Source organism: Cebus imitator, unplaced genomic scaffold, assembly GCF_001604975.1.
Source record: "Cebus imitator isolate Cc_AM_T3 unplaced genomic scaffold, Cebus_imitator-1.0 Scaffold68, whole genome shotgun sequence".
Classification (NCBI taxonomy): domain Eukaryota; kingdom Metazoa; phylum Chordata; class Mammalia; order Primates; family Cebidae; genus Cebus; species Cebus imitator.
In genome coordinates, this window is record NW_016107383.1 from 2,858,879 (window position 1) to 2,875,178 (window position 16,300).

The 16,300-nt window shown below is 38.4% G+C and overlaps 1 protein-coding gene across 1 annotated transcript; it reads left to right on the top strand.

The window, feature by feature from the left end:
- The first annotated feature begins 4,698 nt into the window (after nt 1–4,698).
- UTP23 (UTP23 small subunit processome component) lies at nt 4,699–10,542 on the top strand. The gene is made up of 3 exons (XM_017530677.2): nt 4,699–5,002; nt 8,643–8,817; nt 10,038–10,542. Exons 1-3 carry the CDS (start codon nt 4,815–4,817, stop codon nt 10,422–10,424), a joined length of 750 nt encoding a protein of 249 aa, XP_017386166.1. The 5' UTR covers nt 4,699–4,814; the 3' UTR covers nt 10,425–10,542.
- The last annotated feature ends 5,758 nt before the right edge of the window (nt 10,543–16,300 follow it).

Below are 16,300 nucleotides of genomic sequence, written 5' to 3' on the forward strand. Positions count from 1 at the left end.
AATATCCTTGAGAAATAGAAATCTCTTGAAATCTTTTTCTAAGAAACAGCTTCTCCTTTGTCATTTGACCTGAAAAGAGAGCTCACTGGTATTGGCAGGACCGATATACAGAAATCCTGCTTGCTTTCGTTAATTGACAACTGGGTGACAATAACATTTCCTTGATGTTCCTTACCGAAGCAGCTGGGGCTCTTCATATTTAACTAACTTTTCTCAACAGGAGATATATCCCACTGACATACCAAATTCAAATCAAATTGTTTATACTTGCAAGAGAAACAAATGTCAAGACAGTTTCTATAGTATGTAAAGAAAGATTTGGTTTATTTAACTTTGAAGACTTTCTATCTTTTAGAGAAAACGTATAAACTAGTATTTTGAACATGTTCAAAGAAAGGGCAATTGTACTGACTAACACCAACCAACATCAAGGTTTCATCAAACATATCTGTCCATATAAAATTATCTAATTCTGGCAAGTAGCTTTAACTTCCTCTATCAGTTAGCATTGAGTTTGGCTATACATAAAAGAAACTTATAATAACATTCTTTTTTTAAAACCAAGATAGAAGTTTATTTTTCTTCTCATGTAAAAGAAGTCCAGAAGTAGAAAGTCTACCTTTGAAAAGACAGTTTCATAGTTGCAAGTGATCCAAGCTCCCGCATTTGCTTTGCCAGTGTTAAGCAAAAGACCTCCATTCTCAAAATTACCTCATGGTCTAAAATAGGTTGCTGGAGTTGCATCTATCACATCCAAATTCCAGGGAGTAGGAAGGAAGGAAATATAAAACAAAAAAGTGCCCACTGGCAAGCTAAGTTGATTTCCTTTAAGCAGCCTTCCCAGAATTCCATGCAACACTTATATTTACGTATCTTTGGCTAGAACTTAATCCTACGGTTATACCTAACTGCACAGAATGCTGGGGAATGGGCCAGGTGCTGAGGCTCATGCTTGTAATCCTAGCACTTTGGGAGGCTAAGGCAGGCGGATCACTTGAGGTCAGGAGTTCGAGACTAGCCTGGGCAGCCTGGCCAGCATGGTAAAACCCCATCTCTACCTAAAAATACAAAAATTAGCTGGGATTAGGCACATGCTTGTAATCCCAGCTACTTGGAAGGCTGAGGCAGGAGAATCACTTGAACCTAGGAGGCAGAAGTTGCAGTGAGCCGAGATTGTGCCACCGCACTCCACCCTGGGCAACAGAGCAAAATTCCATCTCAAAAAGAAAAAAATAAAAATAATTCTGGGGGATGGATTTGCTTTTCTGGGTTCACTATAGTCCAGAATAAAATTGGGAGTCTATTCCTACAAAGAAGGGAAGAGATACTGGGTGAAAATTCATAGTCTGTGTCATATCTATTATGTTATATTTGGTGATTTTTGGGAAATGTCATGCAGCCATTAAAAATAATGAACGAGAACTCTGCCAGTTGATTTTGGGTAGATGTGTGTAGGAATTTCTACAGGGTTGTTAGGTGAGAAAAGCAAACTTTTTTACATTTTTCACATAACAGGCAACTCTACATAAATATTAAATTGTATATATATCCATATAATATATCAGTATGTGAATATGGAAACATTGCAGAGAGATATGTAATGGATCATCAAGGTGTTATCTGGGTAAGGGAAAATAAAATGTTCTTCGTGTTGTTCTACTTGTTATAAGAGACGCGTTATTTTTGTAATTTGAAATAAAGATTTTTTGTTGTTTTATTTTAAAGATTATTCTAAAAAATGTGACAGCCTCCAGATCTGACCTTCGTAACACCTTCTGACATACATGAAATTTCACAGTAAGCCATTCCATGATGGGGCCTATCCTAGGGATCTTAGCAAAGAACCTCATAGGACCTCAATATGAAGTGGTTTACCTAAGTTGTCTTAAAATATTTATTTAGCTCAATTATTTATTTAGACACTATGTTAGCTACATAATGTTAGGAACAAATTGTATTTTTTTTGAGCTAATGAATGTTAACAAATGTTTATAAATATTTAGATATGAATATAAGGCAGAATAATACCACAATAGATGTTAGCTAAATTGTCTGACATTTATGAAATTAAAATTATACTAACATTGGTGAAATTCAACAAAGTAACCTTTATGAATTATATTTAATGTTTACCTCTTTAATTCCATTTAGGCCATGAATCTTTCATGAGAAAGTCCTATTTGGGAATTAGTCACATGTTTCAAAAATAAATCATTCTCATGTCAACTTGGCTTCATCAAAATTTCATGAAGGAAAAAAACTTCAAAATCATGTACAACAGCATAACATTATAAAACTATATTTGATCCAGACATAATAAAATGAAGAGTATAAAAAATAAAGAAAAATAAATTAATCGCCTACTTACTCCAGCTGAATGTGGATTTCTATTTGGCATGGAAAATGTCCAGTGGACTGACCTGAGAAAAAAGCTAAAAACTAGCAATGCTGTTATGAATTGTTGTTCCTTCAGTATAAGGTCAAAAAATTTTCAAGGAATACTAAATGTTTTAATAATGACATAATTTTTGAAATAAAATTTCAGATTTAAATTTATATCCAAATAGTTCTTTCAATAATGGCAATATTTGGCTTCTTCTTGGTTGTGGCTAGACATTGAGTTTCCATTACAGATTACAGATAATTTGGCATCTAGACAAAAGTGTATTGAGTGGGCCAATTAATAAAAATATCCTATTGGATAAATGATGCTTTATTGCAAAAAAGGTCCTTCAGGAACACTAATGAGCATAATAATGACTTGTGGTGATTGCAGTAAATGTCACTTCTTCTCTGAATAGTACCCCTCTGCCTTAATACTTATTCTGAATCAGAAATGGGCATTTTAAACAAGCACATTTAGTTTTTTCTGCATATTCCAGGACCATGTTTTAAGAAACACTGCTGTAATAGAAAACCTTATTATATTTTCTATTTTTTTTTTTTAATTTCATAGAGACGGGATCTCCCTATATTGCCCAGGCTGGTCTGAAACTCCTGGGCTCAAGTGATCCTCCCGCCTTGGGCTCCCAAATTGCTGGGATTACAGGCATGAGCCACCATGCCCAGGCGAAAACTCTGTTTTAAACTTGATAATCACCATTATAAACCATCTTCGTGTTTTCATAATAAAGAGAGGGTGCAAACTGGCACTGTCATATATAAAGAGCTTGAAAAAAAAAATTGTGCCGTAGTTTTGTAAATTAGAAAAAAAAAAACAACAAAGGACTAAAATCCCTAGTGCTGTACCACATTTTTCTTAGTACTGAAAAGTGGCCAAGGAGCTGGTAGATAAATCTATCAGGCTATTTAAGAAAAAAATGTTTTAACTGTTTTGCAAGACTCGGTGGTATCATTCCTCTGCCTGTGGTGGGAGCATAGTTGGAGTAATGAGTTGGCATTCAGGGAAAAAAAGAGGATTCGAATTGAAAAGTACTGAGCAATTACACTCAAAGACCATTAATCCAACCGTATAAAAGTTTTCATGGCTTCCAATTCCTAAATTTATTTTAAGTTTAAATGAAAGCAGCCATCTAAGTGATGTGCTGGGACTCAGGTCATGGCGAACATTATAGTTCTTAGTTCCAATTTCATAAACCTATATATTGAAGTAAACCCCAAATGCAAACAATGCATTCAATCACGTTGTAAATCATTTTCTGTGCTGGTTCTTTCAATCTTAAGCCAAAACTTGATCTGGGACAGATTCCAGGCCAGAACAAAAATGCAAAATTCCATACTCCCCATTCTTTGATTATTTTACCTTTAAGTGGATACTTGACAGCCACTGGGGAACTTGAAATTTTCTGATTCATTCTCCTCATTAATCAAATTGACCAAGTAATTTTTAAACCTTCAGTCAGCTTTGTGCCTTTCTGTTACTGGCCCAGTATGTGGTCTTCCTATGTCAGAGACTATGGACATAAAAAGAGTCCATTAAACTCATCTAGACCTGTAATCAGTTTGACAGTGAGGAAGTTGAACCCAGCTTTCTTGGGGAGTTGCCCAAGATCAAACGGCTTGGGTTTGTGGCAGCACCAGGACTCAAGGTTAGGAATTCTGACTCTAGGCAAATGAAGCTCTTGAGAGTTCTTCCAAAACATTCCATGCGGGTGATTTAGGATAGTCTTATGGCAGGAGGAAATGCAAAATGGTGGCACCCTTTGCCCTGACACATGGCTCCTGAGTGATGTTTGTTTCTACAGTGGTGTAGCAAGAACATTCGAACTTAAGGCACGACAAGTGGGCTCCAGACACTAACAAACTACTTGCCGTTAGTGAACGAGCTTAACTTCTTTATGGGAAAGCAGCCAGTACAAACTTCCCCACTCATAGCTATCCAATGTATCATTTCGTTCTTTCACTTGGGAATCATAAACATTAAAGGGAATAATGTAAGGTAAATCACTTAGGACAGTGTCTGGAACATATTAAGGCTCAATATTATCACTGATTACTACTATACTGCCAGTCTTTCAGAGAAGCTCTGAAATGTAGTTAACATGCTAAACGTATTCTGTAATTTTCTTTTACCCTGGCCCAGACTGCGCATGTGCGCCCCCGTGCGGAATCGCGCACCCCAGCGTTTGTTCCGCCCTAAGGGACCGCCCCTTTAAGCACGGGCACCGTGGTGGAAGCTTGCGCACGTCTCGTCTTGTCGTAACCAGCGGGCGGGCCCGGAAGTCAGAGGCGTTTGCTTCCGGGACCAAAGGCACTCCATTTCCGGGTGAAGCTGGCACTGAGAGTACTAGGGCGTGCGTGAGGGGTTTGCTGATGCCTCCTGATCCAGCGGCTTCGGTCCGGGTGAGTCAGGCATGAAGATCACGAGGCAGAAACACGCTAAGAAGCATCTTGGCTTCTTCCGCAACAATTTCGGAGTCCGCGAGCCATACCAGATCCTGCTGGACGGCACCTTCTGTCAGGCGGCGCTGCGGGGCCGCATCCAGCTGCGGGAGCAGCTGCCGCGCTACCTCATGGGGGAGACGCAGCTGTGCACCACCAGGTGGGTCCGGCGGGGCCGGGGAGGAGGCACGTGGAGTCCGGCGGGTGTTGTAGAGGCGAGGCCATTGCTCACAGATCCTTCATTGGAAGCTCAGGAGGTGCAAAACGCCCCGCCCACGTGGAGTTGACAGTTAAGTGGAAAAGTGAAGGTGGTCAGGCAAATACCTATATTAGAGGCAGCTTAGACAACGCGCTGCGAATCTCACGTGTCGTTAGCCTGGCGAATGAGAGCACGTTCTAGCAGAGAGATCTGGCTTCGAATCTTAATCCCATTCCTACCAGCTCTGTGATTTCGGTCAAGTTATTTAACCTCTCAGAGCCTCGGATTCCTCATTTGTAAACTAGAGATCATAACTGCTTATAAGATTGCTGTAAGGTTAACGAGTATAGTGTACTAGAGCATTTTTCGGTATCCAAAGTGTACCCCTCTTCAAATGGTTGCTGTCATTTGCATAGCTTTTCTTAGTTTAAACCAAAACTCTTCCAGCCTCACAGTGAATCTGTGAGTTAGCATCTTTGATTTCCAGGCCAAAAAGTCAGTACTCCAGAATAAGGAATCTGTTCAAAGATATTTGTTTATTCAACTCTGTATTAAGTACCCCCCATATGCCAAACACTGCTCCCTCATGGCCAGCAAAATGCATAAGTCAGTCTGCAGTGGATGTGTTTTCACTCTAGGTCTAATGTTTCCCCACGTCATTGAAATGTGGGAACACAGGATGGAGGCTTGTGGAGATGGCGAGGTGGGAGGAGAGAATTACTTGAGCCCATTCACTTGTTCAATTCTGAGGGGAAGATCTATTTTGAGTGACAGAAAAGAATGACACCCCTTGTTGTGGAGACCTCTTCAAAACGGAATGGAGTTATGAAATGCCTAGGAAAGAGGTTGCAGCACAGAATATATTTGGAAATGAAACTAGGAAGAAGGCAAGTTGAGGTTAGACCATGAAGAACTATTAAGAAATTTAGTATTTTTATTGTAGAATGCGTATTTTTAAAAAACAAAAACAGAAAATTAAAATGTCTCATACTACTACTGCTCACGAATAATCACTGTTAACATGTGCAGTGTCATCCATTCAGTCCTTTATACACACTCACACACGAGCACAAAAATGCACTTTTAAGCCAAGCAAGGTGGCTCACACTTGTAATCCCAGGTACTCAGTAGGCTCAGACAGGAGGGTCACCTGAGTCTAGGAGTTTGAGGTGAGCCTGAGCAACACAGGAAAACCCCCATCTCTAACAACAACTATAATAAAGTTTGGGCTTTTTCTGTGTGTACTGTGTTAATGGTTTCCTTTTCTCACGTAACACTATTTAATGAACAGCTTTCTGTATTCAGAATTTCTCAAGCAGTGTTTCAGCTGGGTTACAGATACCCCCAGTTTTGATCCCCTTAGTCTTTAGGGCTGTCTAACAAATCCTTCAATATTCTTTGTCCCTGAATTTTGGTTGCTTTTGGCTACAAGCAGTTTGTCCGTATATTCCTGTGTGCCATAGAACACAGGAGTATTTTATGTACATTTTAAATATAGTGCTATGATATTAAAAAGGCTGAGAAGTGCCACATAAAATTATATTCTACAGCAATTTCTCTAACAAACTTATTTTAACTCTGGAATTTTTCAGACAACTCAAAAGTGGAATAATATAATTAAACCTCTATCCAGCTTTTGCAGTTGTCTATGTGGCCAATCTTGTTGAATCTCTCACCTCTCCTTACTGATGGGTTACTTTGGAGCATATTGTTCTATCAGTTCTTTGGCATGTATCTTGAAAAGATGAAGAAGTCTTAAAAATCAGGATTCAAACTAAATACATATATTACATTTGATTTACATGTCTCTGAAGTTAAAAAAATTTTTTTTTTACTTTATTGCCCAGGCCGGAATGCAGTGGTGCGATCTCAGATCACTGCAACCTCTGCCTCCCGGGTTCGAGTGATTCTCCTGCCTCAGCCTCCCAAGTAGTTGGGATTACAGATGTGTGGCATTACACCCTGCTAATTTTTGTATTTTTTAGTAGAGACAGGTTTCACCATGTTGGCCAGGCTGGTCTTGGACTCCCAACCTCAGGTGATCCACCCACCTTAGCCCTCCCAAAGTGCTGGGATTATTAAAAATTTTAACAGTTTCCCCTCCCTTTCAAATTTGCCACTTATGTTTTTAAGGAAGCAGGTCATTCGTTTTTTAGTGGAATGTATTTATTGGCCACTAGTAGTTAGATCTCCAGAGAGTTTACTCATATTCAGGTTTGAACTCTTATGTGGAGTTAATTGATGAAGTAGAACAGCAGAATGTTACCAGGCCTGGTTTTTATTTTAGAAAAGATAACTGCAGTGATGTGAAGGGTGAATTGGAGAAACAAGAGCAAAGGCAGCCAAACCTGTTATGCAGTTGTTCAATCAAGAAGTAAGGGGAGCCTAAACCTGGGAGAGGAAAGGCAGAAACCCAACGGTTCTCCAAAGAAACGTTACTGAAATAGATAGATCCAATAGCTGATGGCGTAGGCGTATGGGTGAAGAAGGGCATGAAGTCAAATGTGATTTCTGATTTCTATCTAGAGCAACTGGGAGAATAATTTCAAAGAGATAGCAAGTCCTGGAGGATTAATTTAGATGCAAGAAAGTAGTTTCATCTTAGGGTGAATTTGAAGAGTTGATGGCAGGACATCCACAGGAAATATTCAGTAAGTAGCTGGCAGTACTCAAAATAGAGGTCAAGTCTAATGACTTAAAAAAAAGCAAAATCGGGCCGGGCGCGCTGGCTCAAGCCTGTAATCCCAGCACTTTGGGAGGCCGAGGCGGGTGGATCACGAGGTCAAGAGATCGAGACCATCCTGGTCAACATGGTGAAACCCCGTCTCTACTAAAACTACAAAAAAATTAGCTGGGCATGGTGGCGCATGTCTGTAATCCCAGCTACTCAGGAGGTTGAGGCAGGAGAATTGCCTGAACTCAGGAGGCGGAGGTTGCGGTGAGCCGAGATCGTGCCATTGCACTCCAGCCTGGGTAACGAGCGAAACTCCGTCTCAAAAAAAAAGCAAAATCTTCCTAAAACAGAAAGATGGTAAAGGAGATGAGGCAAGAAAGAATCTGGCAAAGGCTAGCTAGGGTAGAGGAACTCTTATAACTAAATTTTTTTAAAAAAAAACAACTTAATGATGTGAGAAGTTTAACTGTTCTGAATTGAAAATATTCATGTACCAATTTGTACTTGAAGCAGAAGCTTATTATGCTATGGTTGGGGCAAGGGATCTGTTGTCAAGCTACAAGTCTTAGTGCCACTTACTAGTTACTTGAACTATGGCATGTTACCTGAAATCTCAAAATGGGATGCTCTAAAATAAGGATAATTTCTACCGAAGCAACCTAACTTCATAGGGTTATTTTGAGATTAAGCAAGAATTTATATAAAGAGCAATTTACATGCTACATGAAACATAGTAAGTGCTCAGTAAATTTTAACTGTTGTTCTTTCTATTTGGTAAATGCATTTTTCAAGTCATCTTTAAAAGTAAATGGTTACCAGATGACAAATTCAGATTGTAACAGCATAGTTTTAAGCAAAAATTGACTTGTTTTTTACACTTTATGTAAACAACAACTAAAATGTATCTACTATAATTTTTCTTTTCAGATGTGTGTTAAAAGAGTTAGAAACATTGGGAAAGGACTTATATGGGGCAAAACTGATTGCACAAAAATGCCAAGTTCGAAATTGTCCCCATTTCAAGAATGCAGTGAGTGGATCAGAATGTTTGCTTTCCATGGTTGAAGAGGGAAATCCTCATCATTATTTTGTGGCAACACAGGTGATTACTACTTTTAAAACCACAGGCAATTTTAACCCTTTCTATTTGTACTTCATTTGGAGCTATTTCTAATCAGAAAAATTAGAATGATTAGACTTTTAAAAATACAGGCTTCTTAATTTACAGTGAGTAAAAGCAATTGTCATTTGAGAATTTTGGGAAAACTTTAAGCATGTTGATATTCTTTTTTGTAGTGGAAGGTTGGGGTTTTTTTTTTTTTCATGATTATTTTGTTTTGATTTGTTTGCTTGTTTGTTTCTTGAGACTTGAGACAAGGGTCTCACTATGTTGCCTTGCTCTGTCGCCCAGGCTGTTGTGCAGTGGTGTAATCTCGGCTCACTGCAACCTCCACCTCCCGGGTTCAAGCAGTTCTCTGCCTCAGCCTCCTGAGTAGCTGGGGTTACAGGTGTCTGCCACCACGCCTGGCTAATTTTTCTATTTTTAGTAGAGTTGGGGCTTCACCATCTTGGCCAGGCTGGTTTTGAACTGCTGACCTCGTGATCCACCTGCCTCGGCCTCCCAAAATGCTGGGATTACAGGTGTGAGCCACTCTGCCCGGCTTTTGTGGGGTTCTTGAAGGGAAGACAAGTAGAGCAAAGTTCTTATATTCTGTTAATGTTTTTTCATGATCCTATATTTCATACTGTTTCTCAATGTCATGGTTCATACTGCTTAAGACTGTACCAACAGTATGAAATGTTTCAGGCTTTTAAAGAAAAACATTGCCATCTTCTTGAAGGCAGGAGAAGAGAGACTTTTGGAGTTGATATGAATTAAGTTCACATACATACTGACTTGATTATCAGAATTATAAAATTGCACAGAGGCAGAGCTGAATTTAGAATCTGAATAGCTAATTACTACCTAATTTCTTTTCCTTTAACCTCTTCAAGCATTCTTAACCCTTTCCAAAGAATATCTTAGAGTAGAAACAGGAGAAACCCACCTAACACATTTACCTCTGCATTAGTTTGTAATTTGTGACCCTTGAGTATCGATAAATCCAATTCACACAGCTGCAACTAACACTATGCTCAATTTTTATGTTTTTCTTCCTTTATCATAAAACATAACCCCATTACTCAAATGAATAAGTGAGGCGTACTCATTCAAAAAATAAAATCTGTGATCTCTTTTATTTTTAATACAGTTCTTAAAAACCTATTTAAGGTACCTTAATTGACATTTGAAGTAAATAATTCTATTTTTCTTTTAAATAGGATCAGAATTTGTCTGTGAAAGTAAAGAAGCAGCCTGGAGTTCCTCTGATGTTTATTATTCAGAACACTATGGTTTTGGACAAACCTTCTCCCAAAACAATTGCCTTTGTAAAAGCAGTAGAGTCAGGTCAGCTTGTCTCAGTGCATGAGAAAGAAAGTATCAAACATCTCAAAGAGGAACAGGGTTTAGTAAAAAACCCTGAACAGAGAAAAAGAAAAAAGCGCAAGAAAATAAGTGGTCCCAATCCTCTTAGCTGTTTGAAGAAAAAGAAAAAGTCACCAGATACACAATCATCTGCTTCTGAAAAGAAAAGAAAAAGAAAAAGAATTCGGAAGAGATCTACCTCAAAAGTACTTTCCGAGAAGCAGAATGCAGAAGGAGAATGAATCCTTTAGATACTTTTAAGGACATTCAAATGTGAAAATGAATTTTTTAAAACTAGAAGTATTTATAATAAGAGACCAAACTTATTTTTGTAAATGAATCCATATTCTTTAGCTAAAATTAATTGTAAAATGAAACCAGAGACCAGCCTAGCCAGCATGGGCGGACGGTGCACACTTGTACTTCCAGCTGCTTCGGAGGCTGAGACACGAGAATTGCTTGAACCTGTGAGACGGAGGTTGCTGTGAGCTGAGATCACGTCACTGCACTCCAGCCTGGGTGACAGAGTGAGACCCTGTCTCAGAATAAATAAATAAATAACATACATACATACATACATGCATACATGCATACATATAGTGAATGGGTTTAGGTGTGATGGTGTTCACTTTACTTACTAAATGGTTTTGGGAGGTGGTTTTTCCAGGTAACATTTTTGCCTCTCTGATCTCATTCCCACCTTCAAACATTATATGCAAATCGTTAAAAAAAAGTCATGTAGGCCGGGCGTAGTGGCTCACGCCTATAATCCAAGCACTTTGGAGGCCAAGACGGGCAGATCACCTGAGGTCGGGAGTTTAAGACCAGCCTGACCAACATGGTGAAACCCCGTCTTTAAAAATAAAAAATGAAAAAAAAAAAAAAAAAAAAGTCATGTAGTTCTGAAAGTCTTGTGACAAGAAAGAGTCAGTCTCTCACACTGACAAAAGAAACTTCCTCTTTCAGTTCTTCTAGTGGTTGAAGAATTTATATTTCCAATTTATATTTCCATCAAATAATTGATACATCAGTTATTTATTGACATCCTTCTAGAAAGAATGGAGTTTTTCCCATTTATACTGTATCATTTGTCTAATATATGAATATTTCACTCTTTGTACATCAGAAACTCAGTATTTTCATTATTATGATGGTTTTTTAAAAAATTTTTTGAGTTCCATTTGTCCAATAAGGATGATGATTTTCTTTTAGATGTAAGTGTTAACTTCAACAGCAAAAATTCAAAAATAATATTCTCTTTAAGATTGACTTTGAGTGTTATTAAAAAGTGTCTAAATTAGTCTGAGGGTCAATTCCATTGCAAATTGAATAATCATACCTGTCAGTTACCCCTGCAACTGTTTTAGTCATTTATCAGGTCAAAATAAAAATGTTTTTGTACTACAAGATGGAAGTATACAATTATTGGAAAAGTGAAATCTTATCAGTAGTTCCTGACTGGCAACTTCTGGTGCCACCCTAGAGCAGTGATTCTCAGTCTAACATTAGGTTATCATGATGAGATATGAGTAAGTTCTTAGTGGTTAAGCGATATTTCTTGAAAGTGAGATAATTCAAATTTATTCCCATAGAAATGTCATTCTCAGATGAATTCAGAGAGGGTTCTTTGGTGGAAATTGGAATTACAGCTTTATACCACAAAGATGGTTTCATCTGGCAAGCCAAGGTAGTGTTTGGATTGCAATTTCATGATTCTGTTTTAAATTCTTGACAGTAGAAACATTTTTAATACGGAAGGCTAAAATGCTGGAAAAGAAGTGAATATAATTCTGTAGTACTTGTGAGGAAAGTTAACATTTGTCAATAGTAATAGGAGTTAGGGCCACCTAATAAAGTGTAGACAAAGTGATAAAGCAGATAAAAAACACTGATGATACTAATTTCAGTATGCTAAAATACGGTAATTTTAGGTATTAATCTATTTCTCCTTACTCAGTGCTGTCTGATTGCCTGTTAATAGTGTCTGAACTGGAGAGCTGGAAAAATTCACTTTTTATGAAGTAGTAATTATAAAAGTATAAAAATTACAATGTATTAGAAAGTAGGTTTAATATTTTGGCTGGGTGCGGTGGCTTACGCCTGTAATCCCAGCACTTTGGTAAGCTGAGTCGAGTGGATCACGAGGTCAAGAGATCAAGACCATCCTGGCCAACATGGTAAAACCCCATCTCTACTAAAAATACGAAAATTAGCTGGGTGTGTGGTGGCACATACCTGTAGTCCCAGTTACTTGGGAGGCTGAGGCAGGAGAATAGCTTGAACCCGGGAGGTGGAGGTTGCAGTGAGCCAAGATCATGCCACTGAACTCCAGCCTGGTGACAGAGCGAGACATCGTTTCAAAAAAATAAAAAGTATGTTTAATATATTAATAGTGATTAGTCATTGATGTGTTTTGCCAGTAAAATTAAAAGGTATTTTAACAAAAGTCTAATATCCTTGCACTTCAGTTTTTTTTGTAAATACTATCCCTATACCACTACCCCTAAAATCCTCATAATTGTTTGCTTTATTTTTTAATACAACCTGGGGAGGGGAACCATGGGGGTATGCACATGGGATCATAATTCATCTTGTGGTTTGGGAAAAGAAAATGTTAACCTCTGCTTTAGAGGGTAGCTACTAGCTTTGTTGGGGATAAAAGTGTAATATGTGCATTTTTGAACTCTGAAAGTTTACTAGTCTGAAAAATGGTGTTTCTGAAGACCACTATCTTATGAACACTTAAAAATAAGTGTTTGGGCCGGGCGCGGTGGCTCAAGCCTGTAATCCCAGCACTGTGGGAGGCCGAGGCGGGTGGATCACGAGGTCAAGAGATCGAGACCATCCTGGTCAACATGGTGAAACCCCGTCTCTACTAAAAATATAAAAAATTAGCTGGGCATGGTGGTGCGTGTCTGTAATCCCAGCTACTCAGGAGGCTGAGGCAGGAGAATTGCCTGAACCCGGGAGGTGGAGGTTGCGGTGAGCCGAGATCGCGCCATTGCACTCCAGCCTGGGTAACAAGAGCGAAACTCCGTCTCAAAAATAAAATAAAAATAAAAATAAGTGTTTGCAGTTACGTATGGGCATGATACTGTATTCCTTACATTTGCATAGCCCTACAGCCACTTCTCATCCCTGCAAATATGTAAATTAAAACCAAGTCACTTTAGAACAGCTTTGAAATGAGTTTCAAAGGTAAAAAGATTTCATGTTTCTGCATCTGGGTAAATGAAAATGTTTGTAATTTGACAGGTTTAATTACTAGTTTTTTATGGGCAGATAGAGTGAATAGTTTGAATACTTTAAAATGTTTTTAAAAATGCTTACTATATATGACATTATTCCCAATTAGTTTTATATCTCCAAGATGTATACTTATATATATACACATGTGTATATACATATTCTATATAAGGATATATTCCATATAAGAATATAGATTGTATAACATACGAATTTGTACTAAGAGTAGGATGTGTCAATACATGCTTGTTGAATGAATGAAAATGAAGGCCAAGTTTGGTGGCTCATGCCTGTAATCACAATATTTTGGTAGGCCAAGGTGGTAGGATTGCTTGAGCCCAGAAAATTGAGACCAGCCTGGGCAACATAGGGAGATCCCATCTCTACAAATAAGTGAAAAATTGCCAGGAGTGGTAGCATGTCTGTGGTCCTAACTACCTGGGAAGGTGCTTGTTATGTATGAAAGTTTAAATATGTATAGAAGGGTGCGTATGGATGCAGTGTAGGCAAAGGGGTGGATTTTGCCAGTTACAAGCTCACTTTTCTATACTCTACATTGTGATGCTGGAGCTGGAACTCTGCAATGTATAATTTTCCAGTGACAGCTGTTTTTTGCTGGGTTCTGCCAATAATGGACTCTAGGGGCAGGACATGGAAGGTTGGTGGGGGAGGAAAAGATTCACTCCCTCCTGTTGCTTACTGCTTGTGGCTTTTGTGAATATCATTTCTTCCCTTCTAGCAGCAGGAATTTCTCCTCAAAGTAGCCTTCAGGTCAAGTTTGCAACATTTGCAGAACCTGCTGTATTGCTTCAACCCACCTCCCTCCCACCAGAGAACCAGACACCAGCATTAGTTGACTGAAGCCCACTCTTCTGAGATTTGTCTGGGTTGGCCCTGCCACTAAGCTGAGAGACACCGTGTATTAAAGCCTACTTTCTCAGAGGTTTCAGCTCCATAGGGATCCTTTTTCAAGCTTTTAACTTTTATGAATTCTAACCCTTTCCTTCTGCCAACCTTGGCTTAGGAACAGAGACTGCTTCCTGCAGTTGCTACCTCCAGAATCCTTAGAGTTCTCTTTTTAGCTATTTAGTTATCTGGTTAATAACTTCATACCTAATTAATATGTGTTTATATTAAGTGTTCTCTGTTTACATTACTGGTGTGTTTTTTCTCTTGAGTAGACCCTGATAGACTACAAGAATTTTGCTTGGCCAGGCCTGCTTCTTATGTCCATTCTGGAGCTAGAGGAAGGGATTACCTTTACCTAAGTTATATAGACTGAGACTGAATAAGGCATAGCCTACTAAAAGAAAAAAATAAGGTCCTATTACCAGGAAAGGCAAGGAGGTATCAGGAAAAAAATTGTATCATCTCTAAGTGCTAAGATTATCTTTAAACTTGGGAAGGTGAAAAGACAAGCTCCAGAATGGAAGAAAATTTTTGCAAATAACACATTTGATTAAAAAACTTTGTTATCTAGAATATAGAAAAACTACAAGTCAATAATGTAAAACACTCCACATTATATCAACATAAAAATTTAAAAACAACTACATTAAAAATTGGGCATATTAAGAAATGGGCATAGGATATGAATAGACATTTCACCAAAGGAATACACAAATGGCTAATAAGCAGATGAAAAGATTTGCAACATTACTAGCCATCAGGGAAATGCACATAAAATCACTATGAGATGCCATTTCATACCTAGTAGGATAGTTATAATCAAATAGAAAATAACTGTTAGGATGTGGATAAACAGAAATCCTCATATATGGCTGGTGGGAATGTAAAATGGTACAACCAGTTTGGAAAACAGTCTGGCAGGTTTTCAAGTGGTTAAATATAAAATTACCATATTAACCAGCAATTTTACCCCTAGATATATACCCAAGAAAAATGAAAACATATATATACATGAAAATTCACAACAGCTTTATTGATGATACTCCAAAATGGAAACAACCCAAATATCCATCAACTGATGAGTGGATAAACAAAAGGTGGTACAATGTCATATTACTTAGCAGTAAAAAGACGTGCTACCCACTACAAGATGAATGAACCTCGAAAATATGCTGAAAGAAACCAGCCATGTAGGATCATCTATTGTATGATTCCATTTGTATGAAATGTCCAGAATAGGTAAACATGTAGAGTCAGAAAGTAGATTAGTGGATTCCCAGGGCTAGAGGAGATGGGGGTGAAGAGGAACTATGGGGGTTTTTTTGGGAGAGTAGTGAAAAAACTGTAAAGTCAAGTGTTGTGATTGATATCCAACAATGTGAATATATTAACAGCCATCGAATGGGTACACTTTAAATGAGTGAATTTGTGCATTATGTAAATTATATCTTAATAAAGCTGTTTAAAAAGTGGTGTACACACAATAGGCATACAATACATTCTCATTCATCAGTCAAGTAACCAAGTGGATTGGACAAAATATACCTCTGCACTTTTTTTTTTTTTTGAGACGGAATTTTGTTCTTGTTGCTCAGGCTGGAGTGCAATGGCACGATCTCGGCTCACTGCAACATCCGCCTCCTGGATTCAAGCAATTCTCCTGCCTCAGCCTCCTGAGTAGCTGGGATTACAGGCATGTGCCACCACACCTGGCTAATTTTGTATTTTTAGTGGAGACGCGGTTTCTCCGTGTTGGTCAGGCTTGACTGGAACTTCTGACCTTAGGTGATCCGCCTGCCTCAGCCTCCCAAAGTGTTGGGATTACAGGTGTGAGCCACTGTGCCTGGTCACCTCTGCACTTTAGATGTATTTAGTGGGAGGTAAAGAAAAAATATATAAATATACAATTGTTTCCAGCTCCCTTAAAGTGGGGGGAAGCAAAATTTACTGACAAGCTATTTGG